Below are 23,840 nucleotides of genomic sequence, written 5' to 3'. Positions count from 1 at the left end.
CACCATCAGTGCCATTTAAAATATTAAATTAAAAAACAAAAGCTTTTCAGGTTAAGGTAAAGATCCGATGTGCTACTCCTAACGGATGTAGTCACGTTTGTAATCATGGCGTCCTCTGGTGCACCGAGAGGCAACGTGATAACGCTTTAAAATGAGAAATATTTGGTTTACTTGGACAACCAATATCAGTATCTTCTAATTTATACACTCCATATTTGAAAACAAAAATAAGTCTGCACTTCTGGACGATTTCTTTTAAGGTGAGAATCATTAGAATGCATTTTAGTAGAAAATGCTAGCCGGCGAAAGCGTAGTATGCTAAATACTGAACACGTTGGCTCAGGTATCTGTCTAATACGCTGGTTTTGTTTTAAAACTAGTAACATAACGTGTAGTTTTAGCTTTTAATAAAAAGGTTGTCTGTAGACATGTTTTATTTGCATCTTAAGTCATAAACCTCAGTGAAGAAATCAACTGTCTTGAAATAGTAAACTCGTTAGCTTAGCCTTCTAGCATAGTTTGGTGGGTTGTGATACTGTTTGGTAAAAAATTAAATTCAATATGAACTCTTCCCGTTCATTCCATTTTGTTGAATTTGATGTCTTATTTTTGCTGATTGTGTTCTTGTGGATCAGGAGAGAATAGTGCATAAGCTATTAACCATTTACCATCCGGGTTACCACGTTTATTTCAGCTTGAAGGTTGTAAAAAACACTTTATTCCACCCTGTCTGACGGTACCAATACTCTGTGTATGTTTGCTCCTGCTCCTTAAGCTTACATTGAGTGAGATTATCAATATACTCTCGGACTCTGTGTTTTTACCGTTGTACCAATCTATCAAATTAAATATTATGAATGTATTGTGCATTATTTTATACACCTCACACCAGATTCCCCCTAACATATTTGGTATCTTTGTACATTTTTGAATTTCCACTAAAACTGAAAATACATTTCTGTGGGTTTGAACATTGTTGCACAGCATGAGTTTGTAAAAAAATACCCACCAGCATTTAAGTTGGGTTTAAGGTTAGCAAGCCCAGGTGCCACTCTCGTACAACCCATCCATGTTTTACATTTGTTTGTATCTTACCAGACAGAGTATTTTTGGATCAGCAAGGAAATGGCTTCGTTTAAACCTACAAAAATCCAATTCTATCCTAAACTTGGAGAGAAAGTCACACAAGACACACTGTACTGGAAAAACTACAAGGTGAGTCTTCTACTGTCTTAATATTACTGGAAAATTGAACACTGAAAAGTGCATCCTTAATTATGTTTCTCAATCTTTGGTTGTCTTCTCACAGGCTCCGGTCCAGATAAAAGAATTTGGAGCAATCACAAATATAGACTTCTCCCCAGTGGCTCCACATAACTTTGCTGTGACAGCATTCACAAGAGTATGTTGGCTTCTCTTTTGTGTTTATTCAAAACCATAAGTGTTCACCTGTGTGCAACAGTTGAGAGATTTCTTGTCATTTTAACTCTCTCTACAGATCCACATTTATGGGCCATTCTCCCAGGAGCCTGTAAAGACATTCACACGGTTTAAGGACACTGCATACTGTGGCAGGTTCAGGTCAGACGGCCAGCTTCTCGTGGCAGGATGTGAGGACTCTGTGGTCCGGCTGTTTGATGTCAGCGGCAAGGTGGCACTTAGGATGTTCAAAGGGCACACAAAGTAGGTATCTCACGTGTCACTGTCTTCTAGTGTTTTAGTTGGGCTGCCCTGGCCTGAAGACCGAGTCCCTGCAGAGGCTATGTTCAACGTTAGGTGAAATACTTGTTATGGGGAAATGTGTGGAATGTCAACGCTTCTGGCCAGAACTGTAGGGCAGTGTTGCTGACCAGCCTTTGAGTTTTGCAGAGTAGTTCTTAATATTTGTGTGTGTAAATGTGTCTTTTAATAGATGTTCCCACTGTTGTTGCTCTCATCATTTCAGAATGATTGAAGGAATGGACGAATAATCCCTTTATTTTATGCCTTAGAGCATACAAGGGGAAACCATGTAGATTTATACTATATTTGCATATAGCAATAATGTGAAAATTTTGTTGACATGCTGTTAATAGTAGAGCTAGTCCCTGACAGTTTAAAAAGTCTGCATATGTTGGTATTAGCATGTACAATATTGTTTTTTTGTTACCAAAGCCAAAAATACATTTCAGACTATTCACGATAGTTCTAAGTTGCCATCCTGTCGAGGGGCGGACAAGGCTTTTGGCTAGTATTGATTGTTTATTCTGGAGTTCTTGCATTAAAGGAATTGTTTAATTGTTGAGTGATCCATCAACTACATTTCATGATGATCTCAAGAATTCTGGCAACCTGTAAACTCTCTCACTGACCTATAAAGGCCCAGGCCTTAAAGTGTACTGATGAGATTTTGTCTATGGTTTAATTTTTCTCTGCTCAGGGCAGTACACATAACAGACTTCACCTCAGACCGTTACCAGATCCTCACAGCGTCAGACGACTACACCTGTCGACTTTGGGACATCCCAAATGCCACTGAGCTCAACACCTACCAAGAACACACAGATTACATTCGTTGTGGTGTGACGAGCAAACTCAACAGAGATCTCTTCATTACTGGTGAGATGGAAGAAAAAATAAATTTTAAATAGTGCTGAAAAGTGAATGGGAGGACAGGAAATTAACATTGGTCCATTAGCATCAGTGTTTAGTGTATCTCAGTATTATAATTAGAGAGAGAGAGAAAACACACTGGCTTTTAGATCAAACCGATGTAACAGCCAAAATCTACCAACATTTGGACTTTGACTGGTCTTCCCCACCAGGTTTATGGTATACTAGCATCATGTTTTCTGCACTATATGCTGCAGAACCTAAAAACAAGGTGCTTGAAAGGAAACAAATCAAAATAAAGTAACAACAACCGTCTACTTTTATAAAACGTCACTTACATACCTAGTATAATTGAATAATTAATATGCAAAGTCAGTACTGTGGTGGGAATGAGTGTGTTCAAATAAACAGCTCAGGCAGACACTTAATTGCAGAAAAAAATAATAATCACAGTCACAAATGATGCAGGATGTACGAGTTTGGTCTTTCTTTGTGTGTGACTATCAATTTATGTTGTTTATCCCAGGATCTTACGACCACACACTGAAACTGTTTGATGCCAGAGTGGATAAGAGTGTGATGACCATGGAGCATGGCCAGCCAGTGGAGAGTCTCCTTCTCTATCCTTCTGAGGGCCTCCTTGTCTCAGCAGGTAGCCAGCGGTATAATCATTGTACTCAGTTGGCGCATCCAGAAAATGTGGCAACTTGTTGTCAGACCGAACACAAATTCTGTTAACAGCGTAAAATGATGTATTTGAATTTAATGGGGTTTCCTCAGGTTGGAACGGTTTGTTGTGCAGGACATAACAAAAAACTGTATGAAATGTTCCAAATTTGGATGGGCTGGGCTGTGACAAACGGGGAACAAACCCATTTAACTCCATTATATGGTTGGTTGTGACAACCTAAAATAGTTTTTCCTACACAATTGCCTCCCTGCAAATGACTGCATTCGTACACAAATACTATATATTTACTGATGTTTATCCCGGGCATTAAAAGTCAATCTCTCTCACTCTCTTTAGGGGGGCGCTATGTGAAAGTGTGGGATCTGCTAAAAGGAGGCCAGCCTCTGGTGTCACTGAAGAACCATCACAAAACTGTCACCAGTTTGTGTCTCAGCAGCAACGGACAGAGACTGCTGTCTGCTTCTCTGGACAGGTACGGGGGATGAGTGTATATCCACTAGTGGCAAAGAAAAAATGTTCTTAACAGTGGAAGTCAGAGGCCATTTATTCTAGCCTGACTGTTGCATACTTATATTTTTTATATGAATCCGATTTAATGCATAGCCTCTGTTTGTCCTACAGGCATGTAAAGGTGTACAACACGGCAAACTATAAAGTGGTCCACAACTTTGACTATGCTGCGTCCATCCTCAGTCTGGCCTTGGCTGTAAGAAATTACATTCACTTCATTCATGTTTTATTATTAGTTTTTCATGTGTGCAGATGAATTAAGTGTATAAAGTTGTTTTCAGATAAGTGAAGCAATTACTAGTTGATTAAAGTAACCCAAATGGGAAACACTTTATTTGGCCGACTATAAACATGATAATTAAAATTTCAAAAATAACTCCGTATAGAGGGTTGAAATTTGCTTGTATCTGAGGTTCAGCCTCAGAGGGCGCTGTGATTTGAGAGACCAGCTCGGAGACTGTAAAGTAATGCCGCAGCCAGCAGAAATATCTATTTTTGCCAGATATTTAAATTGAAAGGAGGTGAAACAGTACATCCTCTCCTCGTGGTGTTGGCAAGGAGGTGTAGGGTTTCTGGAACACTGCAACCTCAGAGTGAGCTGACAAGGCATTTTTTACTTTGGCCTTTCAGTGCTTTTGGATATTCCCTTTTGATCATCACCACAATTTTAGTTTTCTTAGGAGCATGCCAGCTAAAGCCATGGTCTATAATAGGCACTGTGTTTTATATCATATTGATGATAATATACTATATTGTTACATCAAGTATAGCACATCATTAAATGGATTTTCTGGCCTGCTCACTGCTCCTCAGAGAGATTTGACAGTTATTGACAATAAAACTAAGAATACTTCTTTCTCTTCAGCCGGATGATGAGTCCATTGTTGTGGGTATGACCAACGGTATTCTGAGTATCAAACACAGGAAAAGCCTTGAAGAGTCGAAGGAAATCTCTGGCCAACAGAGGCGACGGCCATCATATCGTGTTTTTGTGAAGGGGAAGAACTACGTCCCTAAACAGGTACGTTTACATTTAGTAACATGCAGTAGCATGATGATGACATGATGTGGTCTGTGGTTATTCCCCCAAGAGACACACTGACTTATTGATTTCTACAAAATACTGTTAATTATTGTCTTGGTTCTCCATCATTTTCCAGGATGATTATCTTGTCAGTAAGCCGGTGAAACAACATTTGGCCAAATATGACAAGCAGCTCAAGAAATTTAATGTATCGAAGGCTTTGGACACAGCCCTGGAGGTACACCTTTCATGAATTTATAACTTTAGCAACAAGGTTAAATCAGTTTATCATTTTCTTGAGGTTCCTTGTTGTTTTAATTAAAGTTATCTTTCTTTTTCAATTTGCAATATAAAGCCGTGACACATGCTACTTTCCTGTCGCTGAGTTGTACAAAGTGAAATGGATATCCTGTATGCACAAACATATTTTATTTTTAATCATAGACATGGACAAGACTGAGAAAGCCAGAGATCACAGTTGCTGTTATAAAGGAGCTGGATCGAAGAGGAACATTGAAGAACGCTCTGGCAGGAAGGGATGAACAGGGACTTTCTCAGTTGCTCAACTTCCTCATAGGGTAAGATCCAGACAAAACATCATTACTCAAGTAGATTTTACCAAAAAATGTTATTGGATGCAATGAATTTGGTATCTTGCAGGTGCATGTCAAATTGTGCAGAAATATTTTGCAACATGAATACTTAAACTTGTTTCTGTTTTTTCTCCAGGAACTTGGTTGACCCCAGGTTCGCTCCTGTCCTCGTAACAGCGGCTGAGATGATCCTCGACATCTATAGGCCAGTAATCGGCCAGTCGCCAGTCGTGGACCGACAGCTGCTGCGTCTGCAGGAGCTGCTGGAGAGAGAGATCGACTACCAGCAGGACCTTCTGGAGGTGCTGGGAATGTTGGACACAATGTTCGCCTCCTCCCTCCCTAGGAAGGAGGTACCTTCCCCGGGCATCAGCAGGTCCAACGGCCTGGCCCAGGGAGAAGCAAATACCTCAAGACCACAGCTTCAGGCCACCTGAGGCTTGAAGGGGGGGGAACTGCTTTAGACTTGGTTAGAGTGCCTTTACAACTCTGAAACCTCTTTTTGAAACATCAGACACAAATCTCCCAACATGACAGGCTGCATGTCATAGACTAATGACCAAACAGAAGCATTTTGGTACAGGTTTTCAGAGGCTAACAAACTTGTGGTCTCACTCTGGTGTTTTGACTGAGCGTGACTGAAAACACAACAGGCAACAAGGAGAACATGCATCTACTGTATGAAGAATCTCCTAATGTGTGAATGTAAAGTGTTGCTTTTATTGGAAGTCTTATAATTACACTTTCGTGTGTGTACGCTTGTGTTTGAATGATTTCTCTGTGAATGTCTGCTTTGTGTGTTCATAATATTTGGCATTGACAAATGTTTTATAAGCAGATGAAAATAAATCTTTGTAATATGAAAACTGACTGATCATAATTGTGTTAAATTGCCTTTACTCTGTCTGTGTTACATTTACACTGATGATACAGATTTCAACATGGTATTATTATTATTATTACCCTTTTCCGTGGACTGTTTTATCGCCTCCCATTAGGGGTCGCTGTAACCTCAAAGAAACGCTTCACTTTGACACATATGGGGGAATTTGCATTTGTCTAGACCAGACGGAAGACAGAAAGCATCAACGCTGACAGAGAGGAGGATGCTGTGTCAGTGGACGCTGCAGCTCAGACTGGAAACAGCTGCTGCACCGGCTCAACGCCATCTCTGAACTTGTGGCTCTAACAGCAACACTTCAATGAGCAGTTAGCAAAATGAGAATGAATCCGAGTTAGGTGGTGTTTTCTTTTGCTAAATTTAAGCGCAGTATCAGGTTTCTTCTGCCAGAGTTTGAGCTCCTTTGAAGGTAAGTACGTCAATATGTTATATTCACCCCTTTTTTACTAGCTTTTGACTTTTTTTCAACGTGGTTTGTTTCCTGTGATATGACAGTTTGCTAATATGTCAACCCTGAAAAGTAGCCCCAAATAGAGCCTCATATTTTGCAGCTAAATAGGTCAACATTAACCTATGAGTTAAATTAATTTGAAAGCAATAAGAGCGATATTGTTGTGATGTGAAATTTAATAATGTTCACTATAGTGCCATTAAATAATTAAATTGTGTCAAACAGCTAGCTCACTTCCAAAATTGCACAAAGTCCTGTCCTCTCGGTTTGTGGATGCTTTGCCTTTGCTCAGTAATATTTGGTCTAATATAGATATATCATTATAAATGTCAATGCAAAATGTGATTGTACAGGAAACAATTTCTTGAAAAATGGTTATGTTAAGATCTTGCTGTTGGTTCCACTTTTGGATGTGACAAAGTACAGACTTGAACCCTGCAGCACTGAAATGCAGTAGATTTCCTACTTTAACACACACAAACACACATGAAGGAGTAGACTACACACTGCCTGTGTGTTTGGATGTGGGCATATTTGGTATTCTGCCACTGTACGCACCAAGGTAGAAAGTATCATCATTAAAATCATTATTCTCTTACTTGTGATCAAAAGATGATCCTCTCTCATCAGAAACCCTCTGCTTGGCACGGATATGGTTTGATAATCTCTTCAGGATCAGAGGATCAGGCAGAATAACCATATAACCAAAGAAGTAATGCGGAGTCACATGGCTGAGTGCGAGTTTTCATTTGTGGCTCTCAAATGTCTGTTTAATGTCTGTCCTTGCCTGCAGTTTCTGTGCAGATGGAGCTGAGCAGGAGAAAAGTGCCTCTGTATGTGAGTATGTGCTCCAGTTTGCAAGTCAAGTTTGAGACCAGCATCTTCAATTACTCTCAAGAGTTACTTATCCCTCTGGAAAATGTCTGCAAATTGAGTTTGGAATGCAGTAAAAGATCAGCAGCTTCATTTATAATAACTGAAAGTCTCAAAGTTTGTTCTCATGACCAAACCCTTATGCTTAATAAAAATGCTTGCAAAGGATAGCCTTGTTTTTGGTTCACACGTCAACACATTACATGTAATTTCATAAAGTTATTTCATAAAGTTCACTATGTATGTGCAATTGAAAAAAAGAAAAAGAGACTTCAGATTTGGCATAAGGGTGGACGAGGACATCATGATGACAGGGGACGGATGTTTTCGACTTTGATCAAACAGGGACTTTGGTCTTTGAATGAAACATGTCTGGTTTTGCTGTTGGATTGCATTAGCATTGAATCATAGTTTTTCAGGAAAAAAATAACCTTATTCATCAGCACAGCAGTGACAACAGCAGCCTGGCATTTTTGTGTATAACTTGCAAATCAGTAACTCTGTGATTCATTCACAGTGATGTTTTTTTATTTGTGTTTTAATTAGTCAGAGTTGGAAAGGAACTTTCCAATTTGCTATCAGTTTGATTTGTGATGTTGTCTCTGGTCGTGTTAAACCTTTGAGTGGATTTGTCAGCCGTTTTCATTTTACGTAAAGGTTACCAAATGTTGTAATGTGGACATGCCATCTTGAAATCAATGAAGCACCTACTTCTCAGATACTGGGCTTGCTTTCTATAGAGGTTCACAAATGAATTAAGCAATACATTTATGCAACAACTCAGTTTTACTCTGTGAGGCTTGGAGCAAAATGCGAACTGCGTGCTAAGATGTTTTTGCACGTAACTCTGTGCACCATGGAAATCTATGCCAGAATGCATGGCCATCCATAGTTATTGATACATTAAAAATGTCAGCATTTCTAAAGGAAAACTCAGGAGATCACTAAAAGTCAGTAGGCTTCATCCGCTGAATACATGTGCACACATCCACCTGAGAGTTTTTTGGCTTCTGTTCAAAGTCTGGAAGGCAAAGCAAAGTGTCATATTGCTAGACTGGCACACATCCTATCACTTAATGCATCATCAACTGTTTTTGCTTACAAAGTCAGTTCCTATCCATCTTTCCTCTGCCTCCAGTAGTCCCCACTGTTGACTATGGTGGCCCCAACATCATTAATGGTCAACCTGGTTAATCACATCAACATCTGTCTTAATGAGGGTATATATACATTCTAAAATTGGTGGTAAACCTGATGTTCAATCTCTCAAAGATCCGACGACTTGGGATAAAGAAATGGATAAGGGATCCTGAAGGTAGGATTAGGTGAGATGGTGAGACACGGAGCCAGGATTACTCACAGTGTCTCTTTCTGAGACAGCAAGAGAGGTAAAGAGAAAAGCCTCTCCATTTTATAGCGTGAGAAATCAGGTCAGCTGTTGAGGTTGATCCAAGGCAAATAGATGGCTTGCTAAGACAAAGAGAGATACTACTTAATACCCTCATTCTTATACCATCCGACCAACAGGAATCTTAAATTAGGAAATATAATTTACATTTATTTGCTGTACCCTTCTTTTATTCAACCTGTCTCCTCTACTCCTGCCTCAGTCAGTTTGTTTCCAAGAATAACACACACAGTGTGCCTTGTGGCTCCATTCTTGTCTGGTCTATTGAGGCCACTGAGGTGGACAAATTGATATCTTCTACAATAGATTTCTTCCCCTGCCACTGTTTGATGTTTGTGGAAAGCGTTGGCTCCAAGAGACTGAAACTGAAAGCGCATGTTTAATCTTTATGTTTAAATTGTAAAATATATGAAACTCAGTTACAGTCACATGCAGTTTAAATACTGCAGCCATTTATCCACAGTAAAGAATCATCAGTATCTTTCTATTAACATTAAATTCAGTTAAATGACTTTGTGTAGTGTGAAAGGAGTCGCTCAAAGTGATACCCGTGAAAACCATAGATAATTATTACCCAACACTGCAGTTCTCCTCAGCTCCCCAAAGCTTTTTAGCCTGTGTTAGCTCAGTGATTTGGTTTTACAGCTTGTAGTTTGGGTCGAGCGAGCCCCACCACTTTCATCAACCCATTGTTTTCAACCAAAAAAAAAGCTCTGATTTTATGTTACCTTCCTAGCACCAAACAGTAGACCGGGAAAGATAACAACCAGCTGGTGAACACGATGGAGAATTTAGCTGCTGAAGAGCCAGATATTTCCCTCAGGTGTGGGTGGAGACCAAAAACAGAGCTAAAAAGTGAATATTGGACTTCCATTCCTCAGGTGGCTGGAAACATGACTCCAAATAAATGCATGAGTTGCTTCGTGTTTTCTGGATGTGTAATTAGGCAACTGTTTGCCAAATCCACTTTAAAAGATGGCAAAATGGGATGTCTGTGTTGTATGAGTAACTGGTCCTGCTGTCTCCAAGTGCACAAAAAACAATTCATACTGCTTTAAATATTTTAAGGTGGGTTTTCTTCAAAGCTCCAGTATCCTAACACTGATGGGTGCATGTTCTGTAGTTGTTAATAGCTCAGTGGCTCTCTAAATAAACTTTTCTGCATGTTGTGTCTGTGGTTGGGTGTCTAACCTCAATACTTTAGACCATTTTATTTAGGCAAAGACTGTGTACAACTACATTTGAGAATGCTCTCCTCTTTTTCAAAACAAAAAGAGAATAATTTTGGAACTCGTGACCAAACTCAGGTAGTGCATCAGCTCTAGTATGAAAACATTTTTAACGATACCCAGCCCTAGATAAATCAATGAACAGCTCAGCCATGCCATCTTAAGTGAGGATTTACAGTCTGGTGACGCTGATATACAACATAATGTCACACCCACATCTGATATGCACAACATTTTTAAAAGGATGCCAATGTGTAACTGTGCTTGTGTAGTTCACCTTCTTCTGCCTCAGATCAGAAATCTAAAGTGTTCTGACCTGTTGGGATCAGGGCAGGTCTTTGGAGTAGAGACTAAGACATTCCTGTTTTTATTGAGGGGGGAATGCTTTATTTTATGCTCTAGAGGAATGCTGTCAGGGGATTTGGTGTACTTCACTGAAATGTAGAAGACTGCATTAGAATAGAGTCTTAACTCTAAAATGATCCAGTATCTTTAGGAACAGAAATATTGTTTGCTCTCCAGCATCATTCTTCTTTATTTCCTCTCTCACCTTTCTTTATCTCAGGGCCAGGCGAAGGTATTTGCATTGCTGGAGGGTTTAGACTCGCTGCCAGAGGGTGCAGAGGTCTATGTTGTTTTGGAAGGATCCTCACTGGTCCATGTCACCAGGGCTCACAGTGATGTCATGCTCTGCTTTATAGTGCCTGGTATGTGCATGTGTATGTCTTTATGATGTGTACTGTATTACTGTGTTATTGTTTGTATGTTTGTATACATTTTGGGGTGCATTCTCATGTTTTAAATTAAAAGGGGAGAATTTATTTATCAAACCCATGTTCAGACATTAAACTGCACATCCTGACAATCCCAGATTTTCCACTCCTGTATGTGATATACTCAGGGACAGCGTATCACTATTTTAATCTACACACACACACACACACACACACACACACACACACACACACACACACACACACACACACACACACACACACACACACACACACACACAGTGTGTCTTCCGGTCTGGAAAGGCACAGAATCTTATCAGCTTCTCTCTAGAGGGAAACAGTTCCATAAACAATATGTCAACATTACTGAGCCTCTGTGTAGGTTGACACAGACAACCGGCAGTCCTGCAGGCTTGAGCACTGTAGCTAGAATATTAAAATCAGGTCTCCTTCTCTATTGCAAAAATGAAATATCCACCTTTATAAGTTATGAAATGATAAAATGAAAATCTGAGAACATTTTCAGGTAATTTTTTATGGCATTTAAGCTCTGTGCTGAAATATAGGTGTTTTAAGGACTGGTGGTCTTGTTACCAATATACTATATATTTTAAATTATTTTCATTCATTTATCACAGATTATGAATATTTTTAGATAGATTTTGTTACGCCTGGTGGCCATCAATTTCAGTGGATTTTAATACAGTTTGAAGCAGACTTGAAACGTGTTGCAGGCAGTGCCTTTTATCAGCATTCAGGAAGATAATAAGAAAGAAAGAAGGCTTTGTGGGTCTCACACTGCATATTGCAGCTCATATTAATATAAAGAGATATAACTCTGTATGGAGTAAAGTCTGGCATTTGCTGCATTGTGTCCCTCTTTAGGACATAATCTGGCTGAGATGGTGTCTGTCCAGGCCTACCTGTGCTCTGAAACCACACCCCTCACCTGGGTAGGCGGAGCTTCATTGGAGTATGTCCAAGATGATGCTCAGGTAAGGAAGAAACAAAAAAGATCCTTTACAGTGCACATAGGTAAAAATGTGGTAAAAACGACCTGCTCGTACACAGATTCTTGTTCACAGATTTTTCATGCTGTAGGGAAAAAAATCCATCTTACCCCGACTGTAGAGTGTAATATTAAGTTAAAAGGCGTTTGCTAAAAGGATGAAATTGTTGTTGAAACATTTTTACATTTTTAGTGTGGAGTGTGTCGCTCATCTCAAGTCGTAAAATTCTCCAAACATGTTTTGCATCAAAAACAAGTAAAACCATCAGGACAGTTGCATAGCTGTTTTGACATTGCTGTTTTTATTTGCATTACACACCAGTTATCACAGATTGTATCTTATTCATGACTGCTTCATTCTCAGGACCTGGCAGAGCACCTGGTAATCCACGGACATTGTCTAAACTCCACGGATCACAAGGAGCTAAGCAGCCTCTTCAACCTGGGCCAGGAGAGCTCTCGCAGGGCTATGGATCGCCGCGTGGCCCTGGCCATGTCCAACCTGGATATCCCCCAAAACTGGAATGTACTCGGGAACCACAGTGGAGATGGTGAGAGCAGGATTATCTTATCTTGCTGAACTGGCATTCCTGCTCAAATATGTTGATCAAAAGCACCTTGTGTTTGTTGTTTTATTGTATAACAAAGTCTGCAAAAAACTGTACATATGAGATGGATAATACACTGAACAAAATTATAAACGCTTTTGCCCCCATTCATCATGAGCTGAACTCAAAGATCTATGACTTTCTCTATGTACACAAAAGGCCTATTTCTCTCAAATATTGTTCACAAATCTGTCAAAATCGGTGTTAGTGAGCACTTTTGCCAAGGGACCACATCCAGCATCTTCACCTCCAAGGTCGTCTGAGACCAGCCACCTGGACAGCTGCTCCAACAATCGGTTTACAAAACCAAAGAATTTCTGCACATACTGTCAGGAACTGTCTCAGGGAAGCTCATCTGCATGCTCGTCGTCCTCTTCAGGGTTTCGACCTGACTGCAGTTTGTCGTCGTAACCGACTTGAGTTGGCAAATGCTCACATTTGATGGCATCTGGCACTGTGGAGAGGTGCTCTCTTCACAGATGACTCTCGGTTTTCACTGTACAGCTCATGATGAAAGGGGGCAAAAACAAGTGTTGCGTTTATAATTTTGTGAAGTGTAGATAAATAAATGAAACTTTGTGGTGCAAATTGACAGATGAAGAAGGTCAAGGAATGCTTTTATTAGGAGAAGATGGTTGAAAGACACTGTTTGGTCTAAAGTGGGATTTACTATATTTATGAACAAAAATGTTTGAGGGCAGTTAGTGAGCAGAGATGCAGTTGGCAGGTATCGTCATCACCTCATTTCTCAGCAACCTTAACTCGCTCCTCTCCACCCACCTTCTTCTCTGCCATCATTCCCATTTTCCGGGCTCACTGGGCTGAAATCGGAAGTGAACATGGTCACATGTGTGCTTCTGTTGGCTTTGAATTCATCAACGCCAATTAAGCAGCATGTAATGTGGTTAATAGAGCATTTCCATCTGGAAGTAGCTCTAGGCAGAGCTCAATAAATCTGAAGGCAAGTGTGTTTATGTGTGTGTGTGTGTGTGTGGCTTGTGTGTGTGCTGACCACCATGTTTACTAGATGCCACCATCTGTTTGTATGATCTGAGTGTTTGTGAGGGGCCACCTACATAAATAACAAACTAGATTTAGCGTTAATATAGTTATGGCAGTCTGTTTCATCGCAACGTCTCCCTCTAAATGTCTACAGTTAATTTGATAACACTGCTCATGACATCACTGTATTGGCAATGCTGCATGTGAATCCCTTACTTTCCTTTGGTTGTAACATTTGCTAATAGTGCATTCTGCATTTTTAAAGGCACTGGAAAAACTGAAATCCTGATGTCACAAAATCTGCAAACTGCACCTATGCTTGGAATTATTATGTTCTCTCTGGAGTAATGCAGCTCTGAAAAATTGAGCATCAAAAATGTTGACATACAGCTGGCAAAAGTGTTAACTGCGCCCTGATGGGTTTTGGATAAAAATTATCATTGGACATAAACAGAAGAACCGAAGTGGAGCCTTTAGATCTGTAAAGTAATTATGGGTTAATCTCTTTTATAAAGGTACATTTAAGTGTTTATTGCACCAGTCTTGATTCATAGATTGCCCTACAGTATGTGGGTGAAAAACGCCTGTCCTCCTTATGTTTTCTAACACATTCTAGTGCCGACTATAATACAAAGGCAAACAGGACCGAAATATAAATCTTAAATAAATAAAGTAATTTTCAGGTAGTTTTTATTGTAAAGATCCAACATCAATCCCAATGTGTAAAATGGCATACTTTGCAGTAAAATAGCCCCTGCAGGAAATATTGATTGTGATGAATGATTTTCTGAGCCTGTAGTTTGTGGTGTTGCTAAGCAATATCCCATTAAAAGTCCTTCAGTCAGTGTTTCTCTTTGTGAATTTTCCCTGTGACTCACAGGGAGTTTTGACTCTTTTCCTCTTTACACATTTTTGCAGTGTTAGTGACTGATGCATAATCAATTCAGACAGCATGTCTGGCCTCTTTTATACCTCTGTAAGTTTGCTCATGTTGCCTTGAAAACTCTGTTAGGAAAATGGTGACTGTCCGGCCTTTATAAAAGCTGTCAGACACTACTTATTGTTATTCAAGTTAATGTGACTCATTTCTGCAGTTACCTTTATAATTACTTATTGTCGTAAATCTGAATTGCAGTCACAAATTCTGCAAGATTACCAGTGAAAGTTACAATGATCTTGATGACCTATCCCAAACCCAACTAAAACTGAGACAGAAGCAGTGGTTTCACTAAAATACACTTAACGAGATATTTGATTAACAGTCAAAACAAAAACAAAATTGTAACCTTCACAAAACTGATATAGTCTACAGAGCTTGTATTGTAGAGCACTGTAAGGTGCTTATATTATTTCATCCATCCAGTGGGACTTTCCTTTGATCAGGCTGAGATGCACTGACTTTTTTACCTTTTAATAATATTACGTTCATCCTGAAGAAATGTTCAGAGATGTATTTTAAGATTATAGTGAATGCTGCATTTTTAAAAATTCAACAGTACATATCTAAGCTTACCAGTTGCTTGCATGTAACAGACACAGGCCAGGTACTTGGATACAGATTGCTGAACTGCATTGAGTGGCAGCCACACAAATAAGAATCTGTCACCACTTTGTTGAAGAGCGTTTATGTCTTAAAATGGGTCAGTGGAACAGAGGGATCCAGTGATGTGCAAGAGTAAAAATCAATCATTGACATGTAGGTTAATTATCACAGGGAGGTGGTTATCAAGACGAGATTCTTGACACATTAGTTTCCTCCTATTTTTGTCACGATGCTGGCTTATTTAATCTCACTTCCCTCTTCCATTCAGCAGCTGTTTTAGATCCAACTGCATAGTGTTATCTCTGCAGACTTAAGTTTTTCATGTTGTTATTATATTTCTTCCCTCATCTCCAGAGCACAGTCTCGGGGAGTCTCCCTTACACCTGGCCGTGCGATGGGGTCTGTATCGGCTGGCAGAGCTGCTTCTTTGTCAGCCAGGGGGTCTGATGGCTGTCAGTCTGCCAAACGAAGATGGAGTCACACCGCTGCAGCTGGCACAGACAGCAGACAACACTGAGCTACTGGAGCTGCTCACACAGTAAGATTATGAGCTTCAACGGGGCACTTCAGGAAGGGACACTGACAAATGAATCACTGTTTTGCTGTAACATTATGTGTTCAGTGCAGAGCTTTCCCCCACAAAACAATAAGGAAAAGCTTTCCTTTAAATGCAGAAACAGCCCATCACTTCCCATTACCCATTCATTAGTTTATCCTTTTAGAGGGTCAGAGAATCCAAAACAGGTTGCCAGTCAATCACAGGGCAACCCTTCACACCTATATTGACAACAATTTAGAGTTGCCATTTAAACTAACCTATATGTCTTTGGACTGTGAGAAAAAACCAAAGCAGCCGGAGAAAACCCATGCAGGTAGGGAGACCATGCAAACTCAATGCAGAAAAGCCCAGAACCTACTTACTGGAAGACAACAATGCTAACCACAGCACTACTGGGCCGGCCCCATGCTATTACCCCGGATAATTTGCATTCTTTCAATCTCTAAAATACTGTAAATATACTGGTTGATCTACATTTTTTGGACATATAAAATGCTAACACCTATAAGGATCCATAAACCTTTAGCCCAGCATTGTTGGCCGGTTTAATTGTTTGGAAAAAATCATCATCTGCATTGAGTGACAGTACTTGTGGAGATTAATTTATAATGTCTAATGGCTTTGAAAGTCTCCACAGTTTTAATGATGAAAACACTATTTTTTAAGAATATCAATACTCATGTTTTTTGTTGTGACTTGTGGTTAAACTTACCCACCCGTTATGCTACAGTCCACCCAATCCTCTAGCCACACCTCCAGCAGGTCTGTCTCAGGTGTGGGCAGACCGGTCCCGCTTGCTGAGGTTCTGTCATGATACGGGGAACCTGACTCTGACCGTCCGACAAAACCTGAGGTGGAGCACAGAGGAGAGCCGGCACGCTGACATCCTGCTCCTCAGAGACCGGCTCAGAGATGAAGTCTTCATCAGAGAGGTGAGTTTGGGTTGTCACTGCTGTCTGTTGCTGGTAAAGGCATGCAAACACAGCATTAAAACAGAACGCTGTTTATTATGGTCAGATATGCAAATACACCTGGCATTTTTATAGTCAAAATTAATGATTGGGCCTTTCATTAGCACCTCTACACTAAAACACCATCAAAATAAAACTAGTTGGAAATTGATTAATTTCACATATAAAGTAAGCATGGAGTCAAAATCAGTCCATATATATTCAGTCTATAAATTTTAGTTCACTGAACCCTCTCACTTAAACATTACCTTTCCTCACACAGATCAAAGCACTAAGGAGGGAGCGTGTGGAGACCGTCTTAGGGAAGGAAGAACTGTTGGATATCCCTACAGAGAACGGTATCATACCTTCCCTCATCTGTATGCTTGTTGGGACTTGAGAGATCTAGTTGAACTTAACTACCCTGTCTTAACTCTTCTCTTTTATGTTGATTTGATCTGCCAATTTTTGTTCTAGTGGTTTTTGAGTCTAGATACTGTGGCTTGAATCAGGTTAGAGTATTGACTGCCCTCCTGTGTGCTTTTGAGGTATTGCAAGTCTGTGGGAAACAACTTCAGCATCAGAGCCAGCTGGCATCTCTGTATTAAACTTGAGTGAATGTGTTTTATGGTATCATGCTGAGGTACAGAAAGAACTTTGTCAAAGTAAGGTTGTTTAGCATTTTCCTATACTTTACATCTTCTCCCTTCTCAGCCTTTGCTTTTTACGTCTCCTCTTGTCACGTATTTTCTGTCTCTGACGTTCTCTCTCAACTTTTATATACTTTATGGGTCGCTGCCGCTTCCCTCTCCTACATTTCCTGCCTTTATATTTTTATGTGACCCCAGGCCTCATGTCGAACCACCCAAACATTAATGTTTGCGTGTCGCTGCTTTGTTTCTGGTAAGCAGTCCTTGCGTCCTTTGATCTGGGATGCACGTGGTAGTTAATTGAAAAGAAAGGAGATCAAGGCCGCATGGTAAAGATCTCCCCAGGTTATGAAAAGAAAAGAAAATAAAGACTTTACATGGTGCATACATCATTAAAAACGGACAAACATCTGTGCTTACTCGAGCCTCTTTTACGTTTTATGGCTGCTGTATAGCTGTGACTATGTTTTCTCTTCTTTCAGCACTGTATTCTGATATTAATGGAGGGAACTCTGCTGTAGAAGAAAATGTGAGTATTTGATGCAAGGACAGGGATGGATTTTCTCATAATAATTTACATAAACAGAGAAATATGACCTGAATCTATTTTACTCGTATTGTAAATCTCCCTGGAACTTGTGTTCAAACACCTTTATCTGATGAGATCAGTCATATGTTTGCTGTCCTTCCAAACACTTCCAGACTAATCTGGTGCTTTTATTTTGCAACAACAGGTGTTACTTAAAAATAATCCTGGATATCTGATTTCAAATTGTAAAACTCTCAAAGCTCCATTCAGTTTCCATGAACATCTGCATCAGCCAATGGCAAACTGCGGTCATGGCCCCAACAAGGCACTGACTGCCCATCAGTGCGCCACATTGTTTCACCCTTATTGTTAAGGTGTTGGAGTTGGCACCTTGCACATGCCACTGAATAGCTAACTTTGGGAGCAGTCAAGTGTATATTTCAATGTTTTGAGAGGTGGCGTGTGCACGTGATGCTGGTCATCCAATAGGACCTGTTTTATGTGATACAGATGGTTACCTAATTGATCTTTCTCTGTCACACACCTAGGCTCTTGCCAAACACATTTGTTTTTCTACTTAGCTCTACTCGATTTTTTCTAACTTTTGTGGCGTGCTTGTAGCCTGATGAGAAAGTCTCACTGTGGAAATGTGCGTGCTATTTGGTGAAAGGTTCCCTGTTTTTTCACTCAGGTCTATGAGGAGCCGCTGATGTTTTCCCTGAATGAGGAGGACGAAGAGGACGATCCATCGCGGTGTGACTCTGGTAAAGATTTTATTTTTAAAAGTCTTTTCAAACTTCTTTCTAAGCGAGGTTACTTTCTCAGAAGCCTGTTTTTAGATGTGGTTTTAATTTTAGAGCTTGTGGTGCATCAGCTGTAGATCATGTTTTGTGCAGACTGAAAGTGATCATTGTTGTTATAGGTGGTGTTATATTCATAGGAAGTTATCCAAGTAGCTTCCAATCATTAAGTGAGTCCAACTGCAGGAAACATTTCCTTTCCTGAACAGAACTTGGAACTCAACTCTAATCCTCGACTATGGTTGTCAACCATCCCCACAGACTATAGGATCACATTTCAGCCCCCTGGCTTGTCTTGCCCCCCCCCTCTCTGGAGTTTTTGGAGTTTGGTCCCCCTGTGTTTACAGTGACTGTGGCTGTTTTTAATACAATATGTAGTGAACACTCCTGTAACCAATTCTGAGTCATCCTATTCCTGCCAGCAGTGACATGGGAGCATAAATGAATCCTAACTAGGTGGCTGAAGGTGGCTTCACTCTGATTCTGGACGGGAAGGATTTGAGAGTGGGAACATCCTGTGGGTTAATAATTGGCTTGTATTGCTGCAGAGAAGACTGATGCCTCAGTGTAAGAATGCTGTGGTTACAAGCTGAGGCTTCAGGCTTTATAACACTTGGCACAGGACATCTGCAATCTTGACTTCCTGTGGCTGGTGTTGTTTTCCACGCTATATGGTTTAGCCATTTTGTACTCTGTCTGCATATGTGTATTTGTGAATGTGTGTGTATGTTTGTTGGCTGATTGAGGACCTTTTCTGTGTAGACTTTGAAGACTGCCTGCCTGTGACCTCAAACTCTCTTTGTGGTTCAGACGAATAACACTGGTCACTTGAATCCTGTTTTTCTCCAAGTTTCCCCTCAGTGCCATGTTTGAATTAAAAAAATAGCTCAGACTGAAAATGATTCAGGTTTTATACATGTTATTCTTCCAGGATTACAATGCTTATTTGACCTTTGAGGAATTTCAATTCCTCATTAGACATTTCTAAGCGGTTGGGCCTTAGTGGCGAGCAGGTTGTTTTTTTTAACAAAGCAGTGAAGCATATAGTGGGATTCCAGTCTGTTTTTATCACATGCAATATAGCCGCTTGACTTGAGCTAATGCGTCATCAAATACACAGACAGAACTTCTGTACACAGAGCTTCGGCAAGGGATGAGGAATTTTGAGCATAGATGTCATGTTCCGTTCCCTTCCTCTTCTTGATGTCAGCTCGGTCCTCCCTCGAATTCAAATGACTGTAACTTTGTTGCCAGGACTGTAATGACATACAGTACTGCCACAACAGGTTGTACAAGTTTTAGAATGTAAATATAAAAGTTCTCTATTTTCTTCCACCCTTCCACTCCCCTCCTCTTTCCCCCACATCTGCCCTCCTAATGCCCCCAAAATTAAAATACGCGACCAAAAACACACACTTGCTCCCAAATACCTACATACACACACAAACAGACAGACTCATGCACCCATACACCCGTGCCCCCGAGTCCCACCCTCCCAGGTCAGCATTATATCGTGAGTTTAGTGAACAAACAGCAAAGGGCCACTTCATCCCAAGGAGCTCTGCTCTTCGAGGAAGGAGGTTGATGTGTGTGTGTGTGTGTGTTGTCAGTGTTTGTGTGCACTTGTGGGGAAGAGCGCTTGGAAGGGGGCAAGGGGTATGGGGAAGTGAAAAAAAGGGGGCGTTTTTGGCTGAATGGGGGTTGCCAGGGCTTTGCCGAATGCAGTCTTCCAGCAGCTTGTTGAGATCCCCAGGGAGAGCAGAGCGGAGACTGTGAGAATGGTGTGTGTGTGTGTGTGTGTGTGTGTGTGTGTGTGTGTGTGTGTAATAGGGGGGAAGAGAGAGAGACGAAGAGAAAAAGATTTATGATATGGATAGTCTGGCAGGTTGACAACAGACGATGAGTGCAACGCCAAGAACGCTAACAAGAGTCTTCGACCCCGGCTGAGGGATCTAATTGGAGAACGGAAAAAAAGGATTAAACCTCACAGAGACCCCACAAAGGCAGCATTAATGTTCACTAGTACAGTGCCAACACCCTGTATCACCCCTCCCCAAGCGCACACACAGGAACTACTTTCTATAGTTTCTGTGGACTTCTGTTTCCTGCCTATATTCTGCCTACAAAACTCTTCTCATCCCTGTTTTCGCTCTCTCTTTTTTTTTATCACATTCCTTCATTTATGTGCGTTTATAAACCTATGTTGGGCCTCTTTCCAGAGTGCCATTGTCTGGTTTGTCTCTTAAACCCCCTTCACCATCCCATTCTCTCACTTTTACCACCTCTAGCCAAACTTCTATGTGTCCTTGCTGCTGCAAATTGAGCACTGTACTCCTGCAAGTTGGCGAGGGGTGGGGGGGAGGGGCATGGAAGAAGAAAAAAACAGCAGCGCTCAGTGCTGTCTCCATGGTGAGGCTGCTGACCTGGCAGTCCCCCCCCCCCCCCCCCCTCTAAACCCCTTTCCCCCTCAGCTTGGCTTTGACATGCTAAAATACAGAGAAAGAGACAGCGTCTGAAGAGCAGTCTCTTCAGACGTGGCATCAGGCATATTTGGGGTGAATGGCTTGTACCTTGGAGTGTGCAGCTCTGCAGCCTGGCATCTCTAAGACAATCATGAACTCACAGGGTTAATGATTTCTCCCGTGTCTGAGACTCACCTCTGCTGCCCTTGTGTTTGTCTTCACTGTAGGTTCTGAAGTCACTCCTATATTTGACTTTGTCTCTTTCTGTTTCTCTCCCTCCTTCAGTCACTCTTTCCGGCCGTCAATATACTCCTCCCCCTGCGCCTGTCAGCATGTGTTGATCTCTCTCCCTCTCCCTCCGTACTGTGTGTGGAAGATGAGTGACTGAGGAGGACAGAGAGACACTAAGAGACCCAAAGTTTGGCACAGATTTGAGAAGAGAAGTCAGAAAGTCAGGACACACTCTTGTTCTTGAGATAGAGAAAGCTCAAGAACAGGAGCAGAGGGAGACGACAGGGTTCGGTCCTTGCGCAGTTGGACAGTTGGGCAGAGTTGTGGAGGGGGAAGGGGTGGATTTTAGGGGGAGGGGTGGTTGGGGGAGACAGAGGGGAACATGCTGGCTCACTCCTGAAGTGTCAAGAGTGTCTACAGCGAGACTCTGGAAAAAGGAGAGAGAACACTGCAGCCAGTCCGCAGTCTGTTCATCCTTTGGGAAATGGATGTAAACTGAGGCGCTGTTCATTTATTTATCAAACACCTTGAGCTGGATAAAGATTTTCTTGAAGATTGCGAATCATGGATTCTGACTCTGACTCTCCGTTCAACTACTCCTGGCCCTCTTTTCCTAAGATGAGGATGCGCAGGAAGACGGGCAAAAAAGGTAACACTGAGTGGTGCTGTCATTAATAGATGTTGAAATCTTAATTTATTAATTTATAGAAGAACTGTGTCTCTGTCATGTCACACAGAACACTTATTTATTGGTTGTATGAGTAGCCATTTATTTTGACAAGGTCACATTTAATTTGACAGAACAGAAATATTAACTGACATGTTAACTATTGCAGTGTTTAACAGACATCAGATGCATGTGGATCAATGTCAGAAAGAAAACGGCTACCTGTATACACTGGCCAGTTTTTCTTTTTCCATTACATCTCTTTTCTTATAGCTACATCAAGTTACAGATGGCAAATGGAAAACTTTACCGCTAAAATGCCTCACCATCACTGTGGAACAACACAGTTAAAATTAGACTGTTCCCATTACACACTCACTTATTTACAGGCCTCCTCTGCAGCAGCGAGTCAATCAGAGTGAGATAACTGCATGTTTGCCAGTGATGTAACCTGATATCTGACAGTATGTTGGGGAATGTCAGATGTCTACTCAAGGCTGATTAAGTGGTTTGGGGCTTTTGACATCCTCCAGCCACACTGTTGCATGAATGAACCTCACTGAGGAGTCGTGGCCTCATGTGATTGCTGGGTCCATGAAGTGCAAAGGTGAGGCCCAGTGCTTAATATATGCATTCATATACCTATGCTCAGGTAAACAACAATCAGGTTAATGTCATAATCAATTTTTGTTCATATGTCACGGAAGTGGTGCCAAAAGGCAGTGTTTGCCACAGTTTATTGGTGATTTATGAGAAACTGAAGCAGAATCAAGTTAATCCTAGTGCTTAATCTTGGCACACAAGTTTGTAGCTTCATCATTAGTCATGGGAGAGCTGAAGTGAATGCCTAAAATAGTGCAAAATTAAACCAGAATGGTTAAACAGTTCATTGCTTGTGTGAAAGTCACTGTGTGTGTTTGTTGGGAAGAGAGACAGCGAGAGAAAGACACAGAGGAAGATCAAGTTACTGCCATGTCTGTGTCATGGCTTGACTCCAGTGCTCTTTTCCTCATCTTTCACCATAAACCTCTGCAAGATTATCCATGCATGTTATTGCCTCTTAATTGTGATTGACATCGGCAAATTTTATACACACTGCCTGTCTGTGCTATTCAGTTGCAGAGCTGAAACATCGGCACTATATACATTTTTTTAAACTGACCTTACATTCTACAAGTGGATTTAGAAATCTGAAGTGAAACATTACCGGTGTAACAATGCACCTGCAAAGTGAAATGTGATTTCAGGTGTACAGAGCCTCAAGTTTATTTCTTCACTCTGAGGACTGATCGCTGTTCGCTCTGGGTTTACCTCTGCCTGAATCTCTCGGGCCGGGTGACTCACTGAAATGTAAGCACAACAGGAATGCACGATGTGATGCTTGGACCGGGATGTTTGACCACAGGTGTCACAACTCAGAGTGGGTTTGTGGATTTTGGTGCACAATCGTTTTAATGATTTAAACAGCCCTCCGTGAACACTGAAGTCAAATAATTACCTTGCCCCTTCTATGAGGTAATGACACCCTCTGTTGTGCTTTTTTTAGACTCAGCTTGTTATTGTACTCTCCCCCAGCTCTAAGTGACAGTTGTTTAGTGCGGTGCTCAAAAAGCAACTTACATCATAAAGAGAAGGGACAGCATGGACAAATAATCTCTTTATACTCACAACAAACAAGCCTAGGTGTTTACACAATTAACAATTATAATTGTCTCTTCATCTTGATCTTTTTTGTTTTGCCATTTTCAGCACACCAGCAGCTCCCAAACAGAGCGAACCTTGAGAAAGAAGCCTTGTGACAGCCTCCCCCCTTTCCATCCTGCC

The 23,840-nt window shown here is 41.0% G+C and overlaps 2 protein-coding genes across 8 annotated transcripts in view; both read left to right on the top strand.

The window, feature by feature from the left end:
- Positions 1 to 99: 99 nt before the first annotated feature.
- On the top strand, positions 100 to 6,278 carry LOC119892175 (U3 small nucleolar RNA-associated protein 15 homolog). Its single transcript, XM_038704318.1, has 12 exons — positions 100 to 260; positions 1,099 to 1,215; positions 1,310 to 1,402; positions 1,499 to 1,683; positions 2,420 to 2,598; positions 3,119 to 3,244; positions 3,620 to 3,755; positions 3,905 to 3,989; positions 4,659 to 4,814; positions 4,954 to 5,055; positions 5,262 to 5,395; positions 5,547 to 6,278. The coding sequence occupies exons 2-12, from the start codon at positions 1,126 to 1,128 to the stop codon at positions 5,845 to 5,847; spliced, it is 1,587 nt and encodes a 528-aa protein (XP_038560246.1). The 5' UTR covers positions 100 to 260; positions 1,099 to 1,125; the 3' UTR covers positions 5,848 to 6,278.
- Positions 6,279 to 6,488: 210 nt separating this feature from the next.
- LOC119891489 (rho guanine nucleotide exchange factor 28-like) overlaps positions 6,489 to 23,840 on the top strand; it is a 41,342-nt gene continuing 23,990 nt past the window's right edge. For 4 of the 7 annotated variants that reach the window (XM_038703180.1, XM_038703179.1, XM_038703177.1 and 1 more), the window contains exons 1-10: positions 6,490 to 6,720; positions 7,556 to 7,599; positions 10,838 to 10,979; positions 11,892 to 12,001; positions 12,380 to 12,566; positions 15,523 to 15,706; positions 16,458 to 16,659; positions 16,961 to 17,036; positions 17,810 to 17,856; positions 18,548 to 18,620. In XM_038703180.1, coding sequence (XP_038559108.1) covers positions 7,567 to 7,599; positions 10,838 to 10,979; positions 11,892 to 12,001; positions 12,380 to 12,566; positions 15,523 to 15,706; positions 16,458 to 16,659; positions 16,961 to 17,036; positions 17,810 to 17,856; positions 18,548 to 18,620 — 1,054 coding nt within the window. In that variant the 5' untranslated portion in view covers positions 6,490 to 6,720; positions 7,556 to 7,566. Of the gene's footprint in view, positions 6,721 to 7,555; positions 7,600 to 10,837; positions 10,980 to 11,891; positions 12,002 to 12,379; positions 12,567 to 15,522; positions 15,707 to 16,457; positions 16,660 to 16,960; positions 17,037 to 17,809; positions 17,857 to 18,547; positions 18,621 to 21,712; positions 21,999 to 23,840 lie in introns of those variants that run through there. The other 3 variants (XM_038703182.1, XM_038703181.1, XM_038703175.1) reach the window with 2 other exon arrangements.

The sequence above is a fragment of the Micropterus salmoides genome, unplaced genomic scaffold (genome assembly GCF_014851395.1).
Source record: "Micropterus salmoides isolate LMB-PRFRI ecotype aquatic unplaced genomic scaffold, ASM1485139v1 Ms_hic_scaffold_7, whole genome shotgun sequence".
NCBI lineage: Eukaryota > Metazoa > Chordata > Actinopteri > Centrarchiformes > Centrarchidae > Micropterus > Micropterus salmoides.
The sequence above is the reverse complement of the archived record's forward strand: the minus strand, read 5'-3'. Positions and strand labels throughout refer to the sequence as shown.